Genomic DNA, 16894 nt, shown 5'->3' on the forward strand with positions numbered 1-16894 from the left:
AATAAAGAAAATTAGTTCAAATTCTGTGGTCTTAACTTCTTCATTACAGACATAAATTTAAAAGAAAAAAGGTCAAAACCTCAGTCTAGTATTTTGTAGTAACATATTTGCCATTGGTTTTTACATTAAATCAAATCTCTCTATATACCTCATCTAAAAACAAACAGAATTGCTGTTAAATTACCTCCCAAAAAAAATCAAGTACTGTACATTAGGCTACCTAAGGCATTGGAGGAACAGTTAAGATGACCCTATAATACTGAAATAAATTGTATAAGAAAATTGTAGCTAACAAGTTTAGAGTAGTTTTATATATCTTAAAATTCAAAAAGAGCAATAGGAAATGTCGTATTAATACATTGCTCTTTTTTTCAAGAGGGCTTGGAGGGAATATGGAATAGTCATCTGAGTAGATAAATAAGTGTAATAATTATTAACGTTAAAGTGATCGCATTTTTAACCCCTACAGTCCGTTATGCTTAATGAAACTAGCAAATCCCTTTAGTTTATTGGATTAGCAATTAGTTGAAAACATTGAAGGAAGGCTTATTTATTTGGACAAGTGTAGAGAGGTCAGAATTAATTTTTCCCAAACCTTTTAATTGAATTCCCTTTTAATTTTCACAGTGGTGTCTAGTTAAATATTCATGTTAATGCTGGTGGTTTTCTGAAGGTCTGAACTAGATCTGGATTCTCAAAATCAACATAGGTTATTTAACCCTTTTCATCTAGTGAGCCAACAGGGACTCCCTTAGTGTAATCTCATAGTATTTGAATAATTAGAAGGTAGTAATGAGGATTTAATTAGTCCTTGAGATATGCTGAAACAGAACCCCTAAGAACTTTCCCTCTCGGACACGGATTGCGAACAGAATTGATACTGCTGCAGGACTGTGATGTGCTAGCAAATGTATTCTGTTGCTGGAGGCGGTTCTTTGGCACCATTCTGTGACCGTGAGATCTGTACAGAAGGCATCCTGGGTGAAATCTCCCAGGATTATTGAATAGCAACCTCCCAACCTTCATTTCTATCCACCTTCCGACCTACACAAGGACCTTTTCTTCCTCTTCACAGTCTAAAAAGAGGATTTGCAGTCACAGTGTGCGGGCTACTATACCTGATTGAGAGCTGGCTTTCCTGTATCAATGGTACCAAATGATGAGCTAGAGAGGTCGTATATTTCCTCTATAGTTGCAGGACAAGGAGAAAATAGATAACAACATTTTGCATTTTTATAAGTCCTGGGGTATTTTGTCCAACCAAACACAGGATTCTTGACAGCTGTTTGTCAACAGAATCACAAAAATCTCATCTTTGGAATCTGATCTTCACAGAGTGATATTTATCAGTAAGTGCATTTTTATAAATATAAATAGAGCTGTTACCCAGCAAAAGTATGTAGCAGATGGGTTGTGATCAGGCATTTAGATGTTCTTTTTGTGTGTTCCCACAAAAAGGTGAATCAGAATTTCTATGCTTCAAAAATCTGAGGTTTCAAACTTACATATTTAGACTGACTGAATAGTCTTCATTATTGAATATTTCCTTATCAAATATGTCTTCATTATTCTAGTTTTTTTTGTTGTTGTTATTAACCCCAAATGTTAACTGCCTTGGTATAATTTTATTCCCACTAATTAATGGTGTGTTTTAGCTTCTTTTCAAAGTCTAGGTAGAATTCCTCATCAAATTTCTAGTCACATGCTATTCGCTTAGGGCAAATCTTTTTGCTTGGGGCATATCTTTCTCTTACTTTTTAATGCCATGGGGGAAATGAGACCTCCTAGAATAAATTCAGTGTCTTCCTAGGAGTCAGACTGAGGTTCCCGTGGGCCAACACTGGTCCTCACTGTCCATCCCCCTCGTTGCATCCCTGTGTCTACAACAGAATCTGGCGTGTCCCAGGTGCTCAGCACTGAGCTGGACAACTGAAAATCATCAGCTTTCACGTCCATTCAAGGATTTCAAGTCTTTTCAAAGCACAGAACAACCAAAGAATAAAATATTTCTTGTTCTTAAATTAAGAAAGTTTACAATTTTAGGTTATTTGCTGTAGCATAGCATATTTCTCTCTTAATTGAGTATTTTGATCTTGCAGCAGGTTAAAGCTAGTGCTTCTGCCCCCATTCTTCCCAGACATATTTCTGTGACTGCACGACTGTGCGGTGGCGACATCAGTCTGAGCTGGAGCCCTTGCAGCCGGAGCCTGGCACCAAATGAATTGTCCAGGAGCCCCTCCTCCCCCAGCCATGCTCTTCATGACCAGGGACATTCAGATAGAAATAAGTAAAAATTTAAAAATTTTTAATGCTAACAGCTGGTTTCATAGTGATATTTATACCAAAAGTTAGTTTTGAAATTTAAAAATTACTTTTGAATATCTTAATTGACCTAACTCCTGAACTGTTAAGAACAGATTAATAAGTCGATACTAAAATAAAGGAGACCCCCAAGGTAATTGCTAAGGAGGTGGAAGTGGGTTTTGCTAAGGAGTTTTTTCTGTCCTTGCAAACTACAGAAACCATTTTGTTTCTCTTCCTATTGGATTCTCAGTTTTAAGTGTGAGTGTAACAGTAAATCTGCAGATGCTGAGATGTTTCATAGAATAGACTGGTTGTCAGAAAAGGTTCTCCTAATCTACCTTTCTTAGTTCCAAAGAGAAAGTCTGTCACTTCCTAACAGATGCTGTGTGAGTACCGTAGATCAGTGTAGCAAGGCCTTGAGGACAGTCCACCCACCCCCAGATGCAGTTAATTTAGCCTCTGCTCCTAATTGAGGATCCCTTTTTTATGATCTGTGAAAGATGAAAATAAACTCAAATGGGAAGCTATATACAAAATAGAATTTCTGAACTTCACTCTAGAAAGCTGTTTCTAATTTCTTCAGCCTCAGAACTCTGCCTCTGGGGAAGCTCGTCAGTAGTGAAGGAAATAATAATATGGGACTTAGGTTTAACATTAAGTTTCTTTTAAGTCTGCTGTCCAGAAATATGGTCATCAAAAAGCTGAGAAAACAATTATCACACACAGTAAGAGTCCATTTATATTCATTAAGGAATCATCAGTCTAACTTTTAGAATATTTTAAAAGAAGCATAGTTTTGTTACTCTTGTTATATACAGTATTTTTTTTTGAATTGCCAGTTAAAGCATGCTTTAAATAATTAACACTCATTTATAATTGGCTCATTATTCTTCAGTGAAAGTATTTGAGAACATCTGGATCTTAGGTAAATTTCACATTGTGTATTGCACACACTGATTTATAACAACATGTTTTTCTCCTGTTCTTTTTGAGTTCCCTACCTTGGTGAAACAGAGCAGTGTCCGTCCTTTTTCCCAAGCCAGAAAGCTAGAAGCCATCCTTGGTGCCTTTTTCTCCCGCATCTGCCCCAAACTAATTAGTCACCATGTTCTTCCAACTCTTCCCCCAAGGTAGTTTCCATACATCCCCCTTTCTTGGTACCCACTGTCACTACCTGAGTCCAGCCCACCTAGGTAACTTCAGCAACCTCCCAGCTGTTCTTGTCCTCAGCCTTGAGCCCTTCCAGTCCATTTTCCATGCCGCACTGGAGTGATCTTCCCGGGCTGGTTAGGTTGCATCATTCCCCTCCCAGGTGCCTTCAGTAGCTTGCCCTTGCCTTCTGGTGAAGGCTGCACAGATCTGCCTGGTTATGAGGCTCCTCCTTACCCTGTCCCCGCCCCAGCTCCCACCCCCTCTGCTCTCCCTTGCATCACTCCTCTATCTCACAGTCTCCCGCCACACTGAATATCCTTTGGGATCTTTACATAAACTTCAAACTTTTCTTTCCAACTGGAACACTTTTGCCACCCACATACGTCAGCTGCACCCCACTGGGGTCTTCTTGCCTGTCTTTTACCAATCCTTCAGGTCCTCAGCCTGGAGCCTGGTGGAGTCAGTGTTTGCTGGATGAACAAATGAATGAAGCATAACCTGTCACAGTGCTGCCCCCTATAGGTTAAGTGGCGTCTGAATGCAGCCCAGCAGTGTACAGTATTCAGGGCCCATTAACAGCTGGGGTTGCAGTTAACAGTTGAACGGTCTCTGGGACAGAGCTCTGTGAGTGTAAGGACCTTGGCCTTGTCAGTTTCAAAACTCCAGCATCCCACATTTTACCTACTGTTTCTAATCTTCAGGGACTTTGAAATCAGAAGATCTGGGTTTAGGTGCAAGTTTTACCACCAACTAGTTTTGTGACCTTGGACAATTCATTAATTCTCTGCATCGTTATATGTTTTGTATCTGAAGTTAAAAATTGCAAAGTGCTATGAAAATAGTAATCATAAGTATCAGGTACAGACACATCAGGTGGGACCTGGGTTAAAAGCCTTGAAAAGTAGTTTCTCTGCTTCTTCCAGCATGTAGTCACATACATACATTGTCTTTGCCCTCAGCACTGAAGCTGACTTTTGTAGCTTAAACTTAAAAGATTTGTATACGGAAATATTGGCTGTTCTGTCCCCATCTACCATCTGGGTATCAGCTGATCCCTCCCCAGTCTCACATACCCAGTGATAGATGATGTCAGTAGCTGAGAGGGTTTTGTGGGGGTGGATGGGGACAGCTTAGATGTTATTGTGTGTGCCTCCACGTTTAGGGCGCTGTAGTAGCAGGGAAAGAAGAGGGAGCGATTCTGCCAGTTAACCTAATAGCACAGCTGGTGGAACACGGGGGGCCCGGGCTAAAGCCTTGAATGGGTCATTAGTTTCTGTCTTCCTCAAAGCAATTCATGTTGTGAAGAGAAGCAGGCAGGCAAATAAACACTGAAGATATTAAAATGTAACAAGAATATTTTTTAAAATCTATTTTTCTCTCCAAATGGGAATCTGACACCTACTTGTGAAAAGAAATGGCTCTCTCTTTCTCATTGGAGACACCGCTAAGGTGTGCAGCGTGTGACCGAGATTCACACATGTGGTGAGGTGGCTTTTATTGAACTGGCTTGAAGAAACAAGGCAGTTATTCTGTGAATTTTTAACAGATGCCAACATGAAAATAAATTGTCCATGTGCCAAAGGAAGAATGTGCTTTGCTTTTCGATGGGTTATAGAACCTTGGATATCTTATTGGTATCCTACAGTGCTGTAGCTCTCTGCTAGCTGAAGAGGCACCTTTGATGAAGAAATTAAATTTTTGTGTAATTGGGTCTGTGTTCCCCTGCATCGTTAGCCTGGGCACTCGCTTTCTCTGCTTGCTGTTTTCTCTTTCACGGGTAGGATGAACAATGATTTGGGCTTTGTGCTTAACTCTGCTTTTCCAACAGGATTCAAAGTCTGTAATACTTACATTGCATAATTTGTTGTGTCCCATAAATAGGAAAAGAATATACAGTTGGAAGCTAAGATCCATATGAAAATTCCTTCCAGTTTCTGAATTTTCTGAAATTTCTTCATTACACTTTCCCTTTTTTACTTTTTTTCTAAATCAGTTTTATAATATCCTTCAATTTAGAGATATTTTCATTGGATATTACTTTGATTTAACCCATCACTGGCAATTTTGGACTTTTGACAACCTGTCATTGGCTGTTTGTGGTCTTGGAGCTTCCTCTCTGTTCCCTATACATCTTCTACCCCCTACTCATCTTTAAGGACTAAGTTTATTTTTTAAATTGAATATAATTTCATTCTGTTTTTGAAAATTTTTATTGCTTCTCAACATAGGCTGCATCTCTGTGTTGTCCAGGGAAGAATTGTTCTGCATTCCTACTGCATAAAAATACGCTATGTTGTTTCATCTCTTACAGGGAAAATGTGATTTGTTTATAATGACTTCATAAATCAGCTGCTTTAAAATTTTGGGGGGTCTGCTAAGGTTTAGACAGCATTGGATCTTTCTTTTAGTAAGGATTTTCTTTTTTACAAATAGGAGATTCATATATAGCATTTTTTTAAACTAGGAAAAATATCCACTAAACAAACCACAAATAGGACAATGCTAAAGAAAACAGTAGAAAAATCTTAAAAACTCATTTACCAAATAATAATATAGATAAACCTTTTAGAAATGCTAATTTTCTGTTAGTTCAGTTTTCTAAGCTAGCAATGAAGGATTTTGGTTTTTTTTTTAATTGATAAAAGGGAAGTATCTCTTGGTTTAGTCTTTAATACTGGTCTCTATTAATAGTGACGAAGTAGCATTTTTCCTAGACTTACACTTAACAGTACTTGCTGTGCCATACAACAAGAATGAATTGTGTAGGAATTTTCTGTTGATACTAATATCCATATGAGAATGACCCTAAATAAAACAATCCTTTAGAAGTGCAGACTGAATGACTCCAGAGAGGGTCCTGGCAACCCACCATGAGTCCCATCTGTAGCTATTGGGTATAGAGAATATGGAATTCAAACAATGATTCCATGGTAATCAAATATCTAAATTAACACAGTGTACCTTTAGAATGAACTTCAGGACAAGTTGTTAGCCTCCTACCAGGCAATTGAAATGAGCCTGCCCACAGTTGGGCTTTATCACCTGAGTTCAGAGCTCAGAAGGCCCTGGCAGAACAGCAGTGCACCCTTATCCTTGGCCAGGTTCCTGAGTGTTCTTCCTTCTAGCTAGAAAGAGAGTAGTCTTCTTCTTTAAGACCCTGGCCTTCCTTTAAACTGTACCCACCAAAAAAACAAATAAAAACAAAAAACCTAATGGATTGATTCATCCATTACATAGATGTTTGTCAAGCTCGTCATTGTCACAGGTGCTTGAGATCCAGTGGTAAACAGAAATCAAGATCCTTGCTCTTGACATTGACAGTCTGTTCGGGCACTTGACAGGAGTCTTCAGTTTCTCTCTCTCTCTCTCTCTCTCTCTCTCTCTCTCTCACACACACACACACACACACACACACACTCAGGCAAACTGTGGGGAATCTGCCAGCTCAGGAAGGCTGATTAGAGCTGATCAGTACTGTAGCTGTTGGTTCAGTGGCCTGAAACCGACAAGCCTGGCTTTTCTGAGCCAATTATTTCTGGAACCAGTTATCTGGAGAGGAGCAGTGCTTTCTGGATAGTGAACCTCAGCTCTAGCTGGCTCTGGTAGAGGAGGGGTGGGCAGGGAGGCCCAGCCCCAGGGCCGTGTGCTCCAAGGGGAGGGCCTTGGGCTGCTTGCCAGGAGGTGCACAGGTGTAGCGTTGCATCTCTGGGAACTACCCACCATCCACGGACTTTACAGAGCTTTCTGGCTTCAGAAATGGTTTGCAGGGAAACTTGGCGAGAGGGACTAGTTTGGAAACTTGGAGTAATTCAGACAGGAAATAAATGGTGGGCTGTATTAAAAATAATATGAATAATAGTAGCTATTACTTATTGAGCCTTTAATGTGTGCTGGCACTGAGTTGTGTGCCTTACACATTTTCTCATTTAATCTTTACGAGATAGGCTCAGTTGTCACCTACATTTTCAGAAGGGGAAACTGAGGCTTAGCTGTTAACTAACTTGCCCCAAGTTACCTAAGTACTAAGTGGTGAAGCCACAGTTTGGCTAGGCGTTCAGACTGCAGAGCTCACACTCCTCACGACTGTGGTGGCCATGGAGATGAACAGAGTGGACGCGTGTGGCAGGTACTTAGGTGGTGGAAATATTCGTGCTTTCTGGCCTAGTAGGCTCTTTTTTCTTCCTTGCCTTGCTGTCAGCTGTCAGTTGTTTCTACTCAAAATGGTCCTTCTCAAATAGCTGTCTTCCTTTCCTTGGAAATGATTTTTTGAATACACTATGAGATAAAGAACAAGATGATCAGATTTATTAAGCTGCTTTTGTAAGGGAAAAGTAAGTGGGTCTGAATGAAGATGGGTCAGGGCAGATGTTGAAAAGCCTGGTGTGCTGGGCTGAGAAGTCTGGCCTTCACCCTGTTAAGCAGCCAAGAGTCAGTGACAGATCCCCGAGAGACAGGGCAGTGTTCAGAGCCCAGGTGAGGCACCACCCTTGGGCACAAGCGCAAGACCCTTCTGAGAGGAGGAAAGCCAAAGGACGGGGCACGGATAGGGGTGCTCAAAGCTTAGAGGACAGGGATGGTACAGGTTGATGCTGCTTTTCTGTGGTGTGGGTGCTCAATGGTTGACATTTAGTAGCCGGGCTAGGTGAGGATTTGGAGTAGGGGTACAGTGTTAAACCACCCAAATAAAAGGGTACCCCAGTGACCTCTGGGCCTCAGCTGGACACAGGAACTTTAGCCTCCAAGTACACACTTTGGCACTTCCATCTCAGTGGTCAGATATCTTTTTGTCCCAGTGGCTCTTGTAAGAAGCCACCTGGCCAGATTTGCCTGGGCCATTCCTACACATCATCAGGTCTCAGCTTAAATACAACTTTTTCAAGGAAATCTTCCTCCTTCCCCAGTCTGAATCAGATCCTCTCCTGATACACTCATAGCATCTGTACTTTTCTTTTTATTATACTCATATATTTGAGTTATTTGTTGGACGTCTGTCTCTCCCACCAGAATTTAAGGTCCGAGAGGGCAGACACTGGTGTCTGTTTTGCTCATTGTTCATATCCCCAGCACCCAGAACATCACCCTGCATTTGGCACCTCATGAGTGATTAGTAAATAAAAGAGAAAAAAAGTGATGTTCAGTTGACTAAGATGTTACTATTTTTCATCTTATATGAAATTATAAGTTGCTTTGTTATTTTAGTTTATCATTTTTCCCTGTTAATATGTTTTTCTGTTTGACTAAATTTTAAGTTCCTGGAGGGCAAGGATCACATCTTTTGCTTTTTAAAAAATATTCTCTTGTTCTTACCACAGTTCCGTGAATGCTAGAGTAAAATCGGGGCATGCTGGTAGGAGATTTGTGTAACATTATTGTGGATTGAGTTGCCGGTTTCATAGCTTAGATTAGAACTCACACAATGCATAAAGGGCTCATAGAATCACTATAAAGGCAACAGTAATGCCTTTGTATAGCATTTTCATGGTATTTTTCAGTTTAGCAAAGCACTCTTGCATGCGTTTTCCTTACTTGTCTCTCAGAACGATCTTGTAAGCCAGGGTGAGAAGTGCATTCACGATTTCATACAAAAGAGCCTGCCTGGTAGGTGGAAGAGGCAGCCTCCAGCCCACGTCCGGTTCCAGACAGACCCCGAGTGTGGGTGTGTTTCTCCTAGTCCACCACTTTACTTTCTCTCTGAGGACATGGCATTTGCTTGATTGAATTTTTTTTTTTCCCCCTAAAGGGCAGCTCTGGTTTGTCATATCAGAAATGTGCCTCTTTTCACTTAGAATGTGATATTACAAGTGTTTGTGACAGTATGTACATGTCATGCAACACTCAGAAATAGTAAATTCACTTATAAAAAACGTTATATATATTTACCTTATGGAAGAAATATTGAATTATATTTTCATATGAAATTTCTAAAACACTTTGTTTTATACAATGTAAATAATAATCTAATTTAGCACTTTGTCCAAAGTTTGAATTTTCCCATGTTAGATATTTAGTAACTCAATATGCTTTCATAATACATAGGAAATTCATTTTATACTTCCTAAATTTCCCTTACTAGAAAGCTTGGTTTTCTAAACTCAGCTGGCTTTAGAAAATTTTCACACCTTTTAAAAAATACAGCTGGATTCTCTCAGCTGTCAGTTTTTCTATTCTCATACTCTGTTATAAGCTAACACTTTATAATAATTTTATAAGAGAAGCAAAATACAGTCAAATACATGTATCACTACAAATAGGTACAAAACTCTTGGTTGAAATCTGATTTTGGGAGAAACATTTAAAAATTTGTTTCCTTCAAAACTAAAGATTAAAACAAAACAGAAGACTGCCCTCAAATAAATATACATAGAAATTACAGACCTGATTTATATATTTCGTAGGAAAGAAAAATGTTTAAACCGGGATCATAGAGAAGAGTTAGAGGTGCTCCTACAACTAGTGAGCGCCACCCGCCTCTTTTAACAGGTGAGGAAACTGAGGCCGGAAAGGTGAAGTCACTGGCTGAAACCTCCACAGCAAAGGCAGAAGGCCCAGGACTCACGTCCTGGCCAGTGTTCTGGTTGCTACCACACTGCCTGTCTTGATCCACTTTTTTCGATGTGTAATAGCTACTATTTATTGGAAGTGCGCTGTGTGCGAGGCCCTTTTATAAGTGTTTTACATGTATTATCTCATTTAATCCATACAACCCGATGAGGTAGATATGATGGTCCCCATTTTGTAGACGAGGAAACAAATAATAGACATGCATAGTTTCTGTATTTAGGATGAAAAGTATAAATACTTCTTTTTTAGCTAACTTCTGTCTTCTAACTTTTCATCAGTTTGTTTAGATTATGGCAGTATTCAATAACCTTTAAAAATATAATTATATCCATAATGGAAGACTTTTTTAGTAGAATACTGCTGGCATTTAAATGTGATTATATATTATGCATCACTTACCTACCCTCCTAACCGGCCTCCTAACATTTAAACTTTCTCCCCTTCAGTCCTTTCTTCAAGGTGCATATTACAGTAGAATCAGCTTTCAGTAATACAAGTCAGATCATACCATTTTGTGCTATGGCAATATGTGGCCTCTGCCAGTATTACTCAAACTGAAAGACCAGATTTCCACGGGATCACACATACAGAAGCTTTGGTGAACCATGCAGCTGTTTGGTAATAGGAGCTGTATCTGCAAGATGAAATACCTCATAGTCAAGAGATAGAGTGACCATTAGAAAAATAGGGAAATGATACAAACAGTTCTTAAAAAGGAGATAAAAACAGCTATTAAGCAATGTTCAGATTTACTCATAAGAAAAGTACAGAATAAAACACAACCACAGATCATAAAATATCTTTGAAAGAATACACTGAAAAACCATTTGCCTTTGGCAAAGGGAACTGTGTAGTATAAGATAGGGATGGGAGGTTTACTGCCCATAATATACCCTCTCTAGCCCTTTAGAACTTGTATACAGTTCCACAAGTACTGCAGTGATGTGAATTCCAGATACTTAAATAAAAAACAGATGTAGAAATAAAAACTAGTTTGTTCATTCTAGCTGGAAACATCTAAATATGTGACGTATCCAGGAGTTAAAAGATACTCTTAGCAGTTTATAAACCAGAAACTAACATCATGATGTCCTACTTTTGTATATGACGTTACACATCATAGAACAGTTCCACATGCTGTCTTAGTTGATCCTTATAGGAACCTCGTCTTCATCTTTAGATGAGAGAACTAAGGCTCAGAGAAGTTATGATTTGCCTAAAGTCACACAGCTAGTTGGATTCAATAGCCACTGTAATGTATTTGTTTACATGTCAGTCTCCCCTACGAGATTCTGGTCTATGTATGTCTACACAACCATCATCTAGGTAATTTAGGCCTTCTGTTCCCAGTTGACTGCTGTTAGATGACAATAGGTTAGAAAGGAGCCAGGGATATATGTCACCTGTTTCTTTCATGATCGTAGGGGACACAGGGAAAGGGCTGTGTTTCACCAAATATAAAACAACTTTTCAGGAAGCTCCTTTTAGTGGTGCCATTAGAAAAGTATACAGGGAGAAAAATTAGCTTTCCAATTTTAATTTCTATGTAAGGAGGTGGTTTCCACACCTATAGAACTTTGTCCCTGAGTCATGGGCATTGGATGCCATGACAGGTTCCATTTGAATTAGCTTTAGTTTCACCTACTTCTGAACTTGATTTTATGCAAAATGCCAGTGATAATTTAGTTCAAGTAGAATGTGACATAGGTATTTTTAAGGACCAAGTAAATAGAAATAAGAAATAACTTGCCCAGGTAAGAATTCTTAGAACTCGTTTGAATAAACCTTAAGCCTATAGCAAGTATTCCAGAGGCAACGGTAACTTTAAAGATGACAGTACACTGTCAGAGGTTTTGAATCCTTTGGCATGGACACCTTCTTAGTAGAAGCGAGATTTAATGCTAATTAAAAGACCTGTGTTGTTTTCTTAACTAACGAAGAAAAAGCAGTCATTCTCCTTAAAGAAAGTAGTGGGGAGACCCACACAATCTGTATGGAATTGAAACACATTTTTTATTAAACAGGACTCTGTCTGAAACTCTCGAGATTTTTACAGTAAAGCTTAGATAAATATTTCATGTAACATCTTAAGATGCAATCATTTGTAGTAATTTTAGTACTCTGATTTCTGTTTGTTTTCAGATTTGAAAAAGCAAACGTTTTCTATGATGATTTATATCTGGGAGCTACCAATTGAGCCCAATTTCATAAGGCTTATCTTTATAAATAAAGTAAACAGGATAATAAGAACTAGCTCTGCTTACTTTTATGTCTATCTCTTTAGAAGCAATGTTAAAAGATCTCTTTTTTTTTTTCTGAAATGTAAACCATTGTCTGTGTAAATACAATGTACCATTTAACCTTCTAAATTTAAGCTGACCTTAGATCTAGGCATTATCTTGCCCTCTGCCTGCCTCTGTAGGCTTTCGTTGGCAGCTACTGCTCTAGGGTCTCTGGAGCAGGCAGAAACCTGCCCACCTTCCAGCCAGAGCCTTTGCCTGTAACACGTGCTCTCTGACCAGTGTAAACTCCTGGGTTCTGGGAGTCACTTTTCAAATTGCCCTTTATTAGTATGCTAATTTGGTAACGTTAGCTTTTTCTTAGATATATGTGTTGATTTGGGGCACTCTTTGTCCAAATGAGTATTTCACATTTCCTTCTACATACTCATATTTGCCTGAACTCCTGATATGTGGATGTACCTGACATTATAGTTCTGCATAATTTAAAGGTATGTTTTCTTTATCGCTTTGAAACATCTACCCACCAAGCACCTACTGTGTGTGCTCAGCAGTCTGTTGGATGCATGAGAAATTTAACATCCATTCATTTAAAAAAATAGATTTTGATAACCGCTATGTGCCACACACTCTGTTAGGCACTTCGGATGCAATAGTGAGCCTAAACGTGATCCTTGCCCTCGGGGTGCTTATGTTTTAGCGGGAAGAGAGACGGTAAGTGAGTCAACAATAAAATGATTACAGGTTAGGAAAGATGCTATGAAGAAAGGCAAGTGACAAACAGCAAGGGCTGGTACGACTTCAGATTGGGGGGTCAGGGAAGGCTGACCTGAAGGCTGGGAAGGAGGCAACAGGGCAGAGGGCAAGTAACAGCATTCTAGGGAAAGGGCTTGATGTTATCTTCTAGGAGCTCCGCAGACCGTGGGCTTGCAAGGGGCAGAGGGAGAGAAAGCTGGAGGAAATGGGGCCAGACCACTGAGATCTCAGAGGCCAAGGGCCAAGTCATGTGTTTGCATTTGATTCTAGCTCTGATGGGAAGCCTTGAAGGGTTTTATGCAGTGGAGAGAGATGTTCTAATTTCCTTTTTTATTCCCAAAAGATAATTCTGGCAGCTTCGTGGAAAATGAATCAAAAGGAGCAAGACAGTAGGGGATGGGGGTGCTGAGAGATCAGTGAGACCGCTGCAGTGTGTGGGCAGGAGGGGACGGTAGCCGGGCCTGGCTTTGGTGGAAGCAGAACTGCTCAAGATCCGTGTCAGAAGTAGAGTCAGTAGGACATGCTGATGGATGGGTCACACATAGAGGGAAGAAGGAAAGAGCAGGCTCGGGGCTGTCCCATGTTTCTGACAGGAGCATCTGCGGGAGGACAGTGCCTTTACACAGGTGGGGGTGGCCCTGGGCAGAGCAGGCTTGAGGGAGGAAGTCACGGGTTCTGTTTGGAAAAAGCAGGATACAGTTGAAACACTCCAGTTGCTCACAGTTCAGCTGTAGGGGACAGCACGACTCAGGTATTCGAAGGTCTGCAGGCTACTTGGGAGTCAAGTTGAACAGCTGTTGCTCTAGGAGACCAGAGGGGAGAAAACCAGCACTGTGCAGGGAAGAGCTGGCTGCTGCCCTGGGTTTGAGGAGCAGGGTTTTTGAGTGACCAGAGACCTGCATGCCAGAGGTCAGAAAGTGAGCAAAGGCTCTGAGGTGGCTGTGCACAGTGTGCCAGCCTCAGGGCTGGTGGGTTTGCAGTACAGGGGTTCGAGCTCTTTCTGTAGCTTTATGTCGCGGCTTCATCTATAACACAGGTTCAGCCTACTTGCCTTCTCTTCCCCTTCTCCATTTCCCTCGTTCAAGTCCACAGTCCACTGGGTTCCCAGGAACGCTCATGAGAATTCAGGTTAGGACCAGGGTAGCCCCTTGAAATGTCTTTAGATGTTTCTTGAGGGGCATGTTGCAGTACCACCCTTCTCCCCTTCCACCTTCCATTCAATTCCATTTCCATTTTCATGTGTGCAAAGATTATGAAGCACCTACATTTATATGTTTGTATTTATTTCCTACTTAGGGTTTATGGCAGGCACACAAAGAAACCCGCAGATGTCTCAGTATGGACCTCAACAGACAGGACCCTCCATGTCGCCTCATCCTTCTCCTGGGGGCCAGATGCATCCTGGAATGAGTAGCTTTCAGCAGAGTAACTCAAGTGGGACTTACGGTCCACAGATGAGCCAGTATGGACCACAAGGTAAAAAAAAAAAAAAAAAAAATCTCTCCAAAATGCATTGCAGTAAGTTGTAGAAAGTTTGTTAATATGCTAGTCCTTCAATATTTTAATATTGTAAACATATTGCAAGAGTCCATTATTTGTTACCTGACAGATTTGTGAGGTTAATGCAAACCCACAGTCCTTTAGTTGCCCATAATGATGGGAAGAATAATTATAGTCACTATTCATTAAGCATTTATGCGTCAGTCGCTGCAGTAAGTGCTCTTCCTCCATGTGATATTAATAAAGGAGTAAACCTCTCTCTGTGATGGAGTTCTAAAAGCTTGTTGATAGAAAGACACAAGCTGTATCCTCAGAAGTTTCTGACTCAAAACTTGGGCTTTGTCCTTTTGTGTTCTGACATTGCTCCTCCCACTCAGCAGTCACCTTTAGAACCATGAGCTCGGGGCTCTGAAGGGTGTCACCCAGGACATCTCTCCCAGTTTGTCCCCAAGGTAAACATTAGTTCTCGTTTTCCCAGCCCTCACCGGTGAGAGTTTTGGGAAGACAAAGCCTGAAGTGGAGACATGTCTTTCAAAGAGGAAGATGAGGGAGGAGTAGGGGAGTGGTGGAACCATGTCCAAAACGCACTGTTTACATTCCACATGCCTGGAAGTCGACATACACACATATGGTTTTGTCATATACACATATGATCCTTTTATCAAATTTTTTAACTTTTTGTGTGTAAGTGCGTATTTTTTCTAAGTCGCTTTTATCAAGAAGACATTTGAATTTAGCGCCTTCTGTTTAAATTAGACATTAATGGATAATTTGGAGAGAATGAGATAATCTGGCACAATTCCCAGAGTTATCTCACTGCTAAAAATACCAGGGATATTCCAAATGAAGGTGCTGAGTGCCCACTGGGAAGCCGTAGCGAAATGTTTACCCCTCCACAGCAGTCTGGTCCGCGTGTCGAGGAGCCGTGGTGTTTTCTAGAGGTGTTTGCGTCTGTTCCGCAGATCCACCCGTGAAGCCTACAAATCACACTGGGGCCCAGACCCCTTCTCTGCTTTCACCTAGAATTTCTCAGAAAATCTGGTCTTTCTATTTATAGTACTTTACAGTCTGAAAAGTGAGTTAAAAGTGTATTGTCTTGTGTTTTAAAGATTTCTTCTGAAAGATTTTAAACATTTCAGTGCTGCCATTGTTTCTTTGCCTTACATTGCTTTGCTGTATTTACATTCCAGCTCTTTCTGTTGTTAGGAAAACTGTCTTCCTTTCTACCTTCCTTCCTTCCTTTCTTACTCTCTCTCTTTCTCTCTCTCTCTCTTACTCTTTTCCCAACCCTTTTCATGTAGTCCTTCCTGCCCTACCCGTATGCCCTTCCTTCCTTTCTCTCTCTCTCTCTCTCTCTCTCTCTCCTTCTTTTCCGAACCCTTTTCATGTAGTCCTTCCTGCCCTACCCATATGCGTGGAGCCAGAGTGGACAGAGACCGGTGTGTTTTGCATGGTTCCCTTCATACTATGTCTTGAACAGCTTTCCGTGTTTTATAATTCCACGTGAGCCACAGGAATTTAAGTCCCAGTTGGCAGTCATAGTCTGCCTGTTCCCTTTTGGCTCCAGTTAATCGTGACATGTAGCAGAGTGTCTCCAAGCTGAGACAGGGCTGTGAGTCATCCCACCGTGAGAGCCTCCCAGCCTGCCACCCTCCTGGGCATGGTGGGCGCCCGCTGGGTTTCTTTGGCTGTCATGGAAAGAAGAAAACTTTAGTGACAGTTGGAAAAGCGTTTTATAAGTTGTGATAGGCACGGAAAATGTGGGCTTTTGCTCAGAATGTAATTGGGACAAAGGTCAGAGCCCTGTTCTCAGAATTGAGGGTGGCTGTAGGTCTATGATTTAACCCTTAAAACCATAAGGTCTTCGTGTAGTCTTCAAAATTGATCTCTATACTCATAAATGATTCAATCTTGGAATCTTTTTTTACTCATACTAAGTGAAAACTGAGTCTTGAACTGTCTGATAAGCCTTGTGAACAACTAAGGAAGAGCTTATGCTGGAGGAGGTAATAGCAGGGAAGGCAGTTTCTACAGCGTAGATTTCTTGTTAGAATAAATCCCTCGATTTCCAGAATCATTGAACATGTAAGACTCTTAATTGAAAAGCACAGAGCCCAGCAGAATTCTCATCCAAACTGCGTCGTGTCCTTGGAAAATTGCTTACTCTTTCTGTGAGTTACTTTTCCTCCAGAAAATGAGAACATTGGGTTATTACTTTGGAAGTTGCTTCCAATTCCAATGTTCTCTGAGCAGAATTTTGCTTCAACTCAGGACCTTCTACGTTAACACAGCCCAGTGGATCCCCTGCATCACAGTTTGATTAAATAGTCAAGAAGGTGTTTTGTTTGGAGCTTTTTAAGGCGTAAATCCTGAGTGCAGGT

General features: G+C 40.7%; 1 protein-coding gene across 3 annotated transcripts in view; it reads left to right on the forward strand.

Annotated features, from left to right (window-relative positions):
• The window catches only part of ARID1B (AT-rich interaction domain 1B), a 399113-nt gene that overhangs the window by 312278 nt on the left and 69941 nt on the right, over window positions 1–16894 (forward strand). For all 3 annotated transcript variants that reach the window (XM_069489032.1, XM_069489033.1, XM_069489034.1), the window contains one exon: window positions 14310–14489. In XM_069489032.1, the coding sequence (XP_069345133.1) occupies window positions 14310–14489 (180 nt within the window). The remainder of the gene's footprint in view (window positions 1–14309; window positions 14490–16894) is intronic.

The sequence above is a fragment of the Eulemur rufifrons genome, chromosome 15 (assembly GCF_041146395.1).
Source record: "Eulemur rufifrons isolate Redbay chromosome 15, OSU_ERuf_1, whole genome shotgun sequence".
Lineage (NCBI taxonomy): Eukaryota > Metazoa > Chordata > Mammalia > Primates > Lemuridae > Eulemur > Eulemur rufifrons.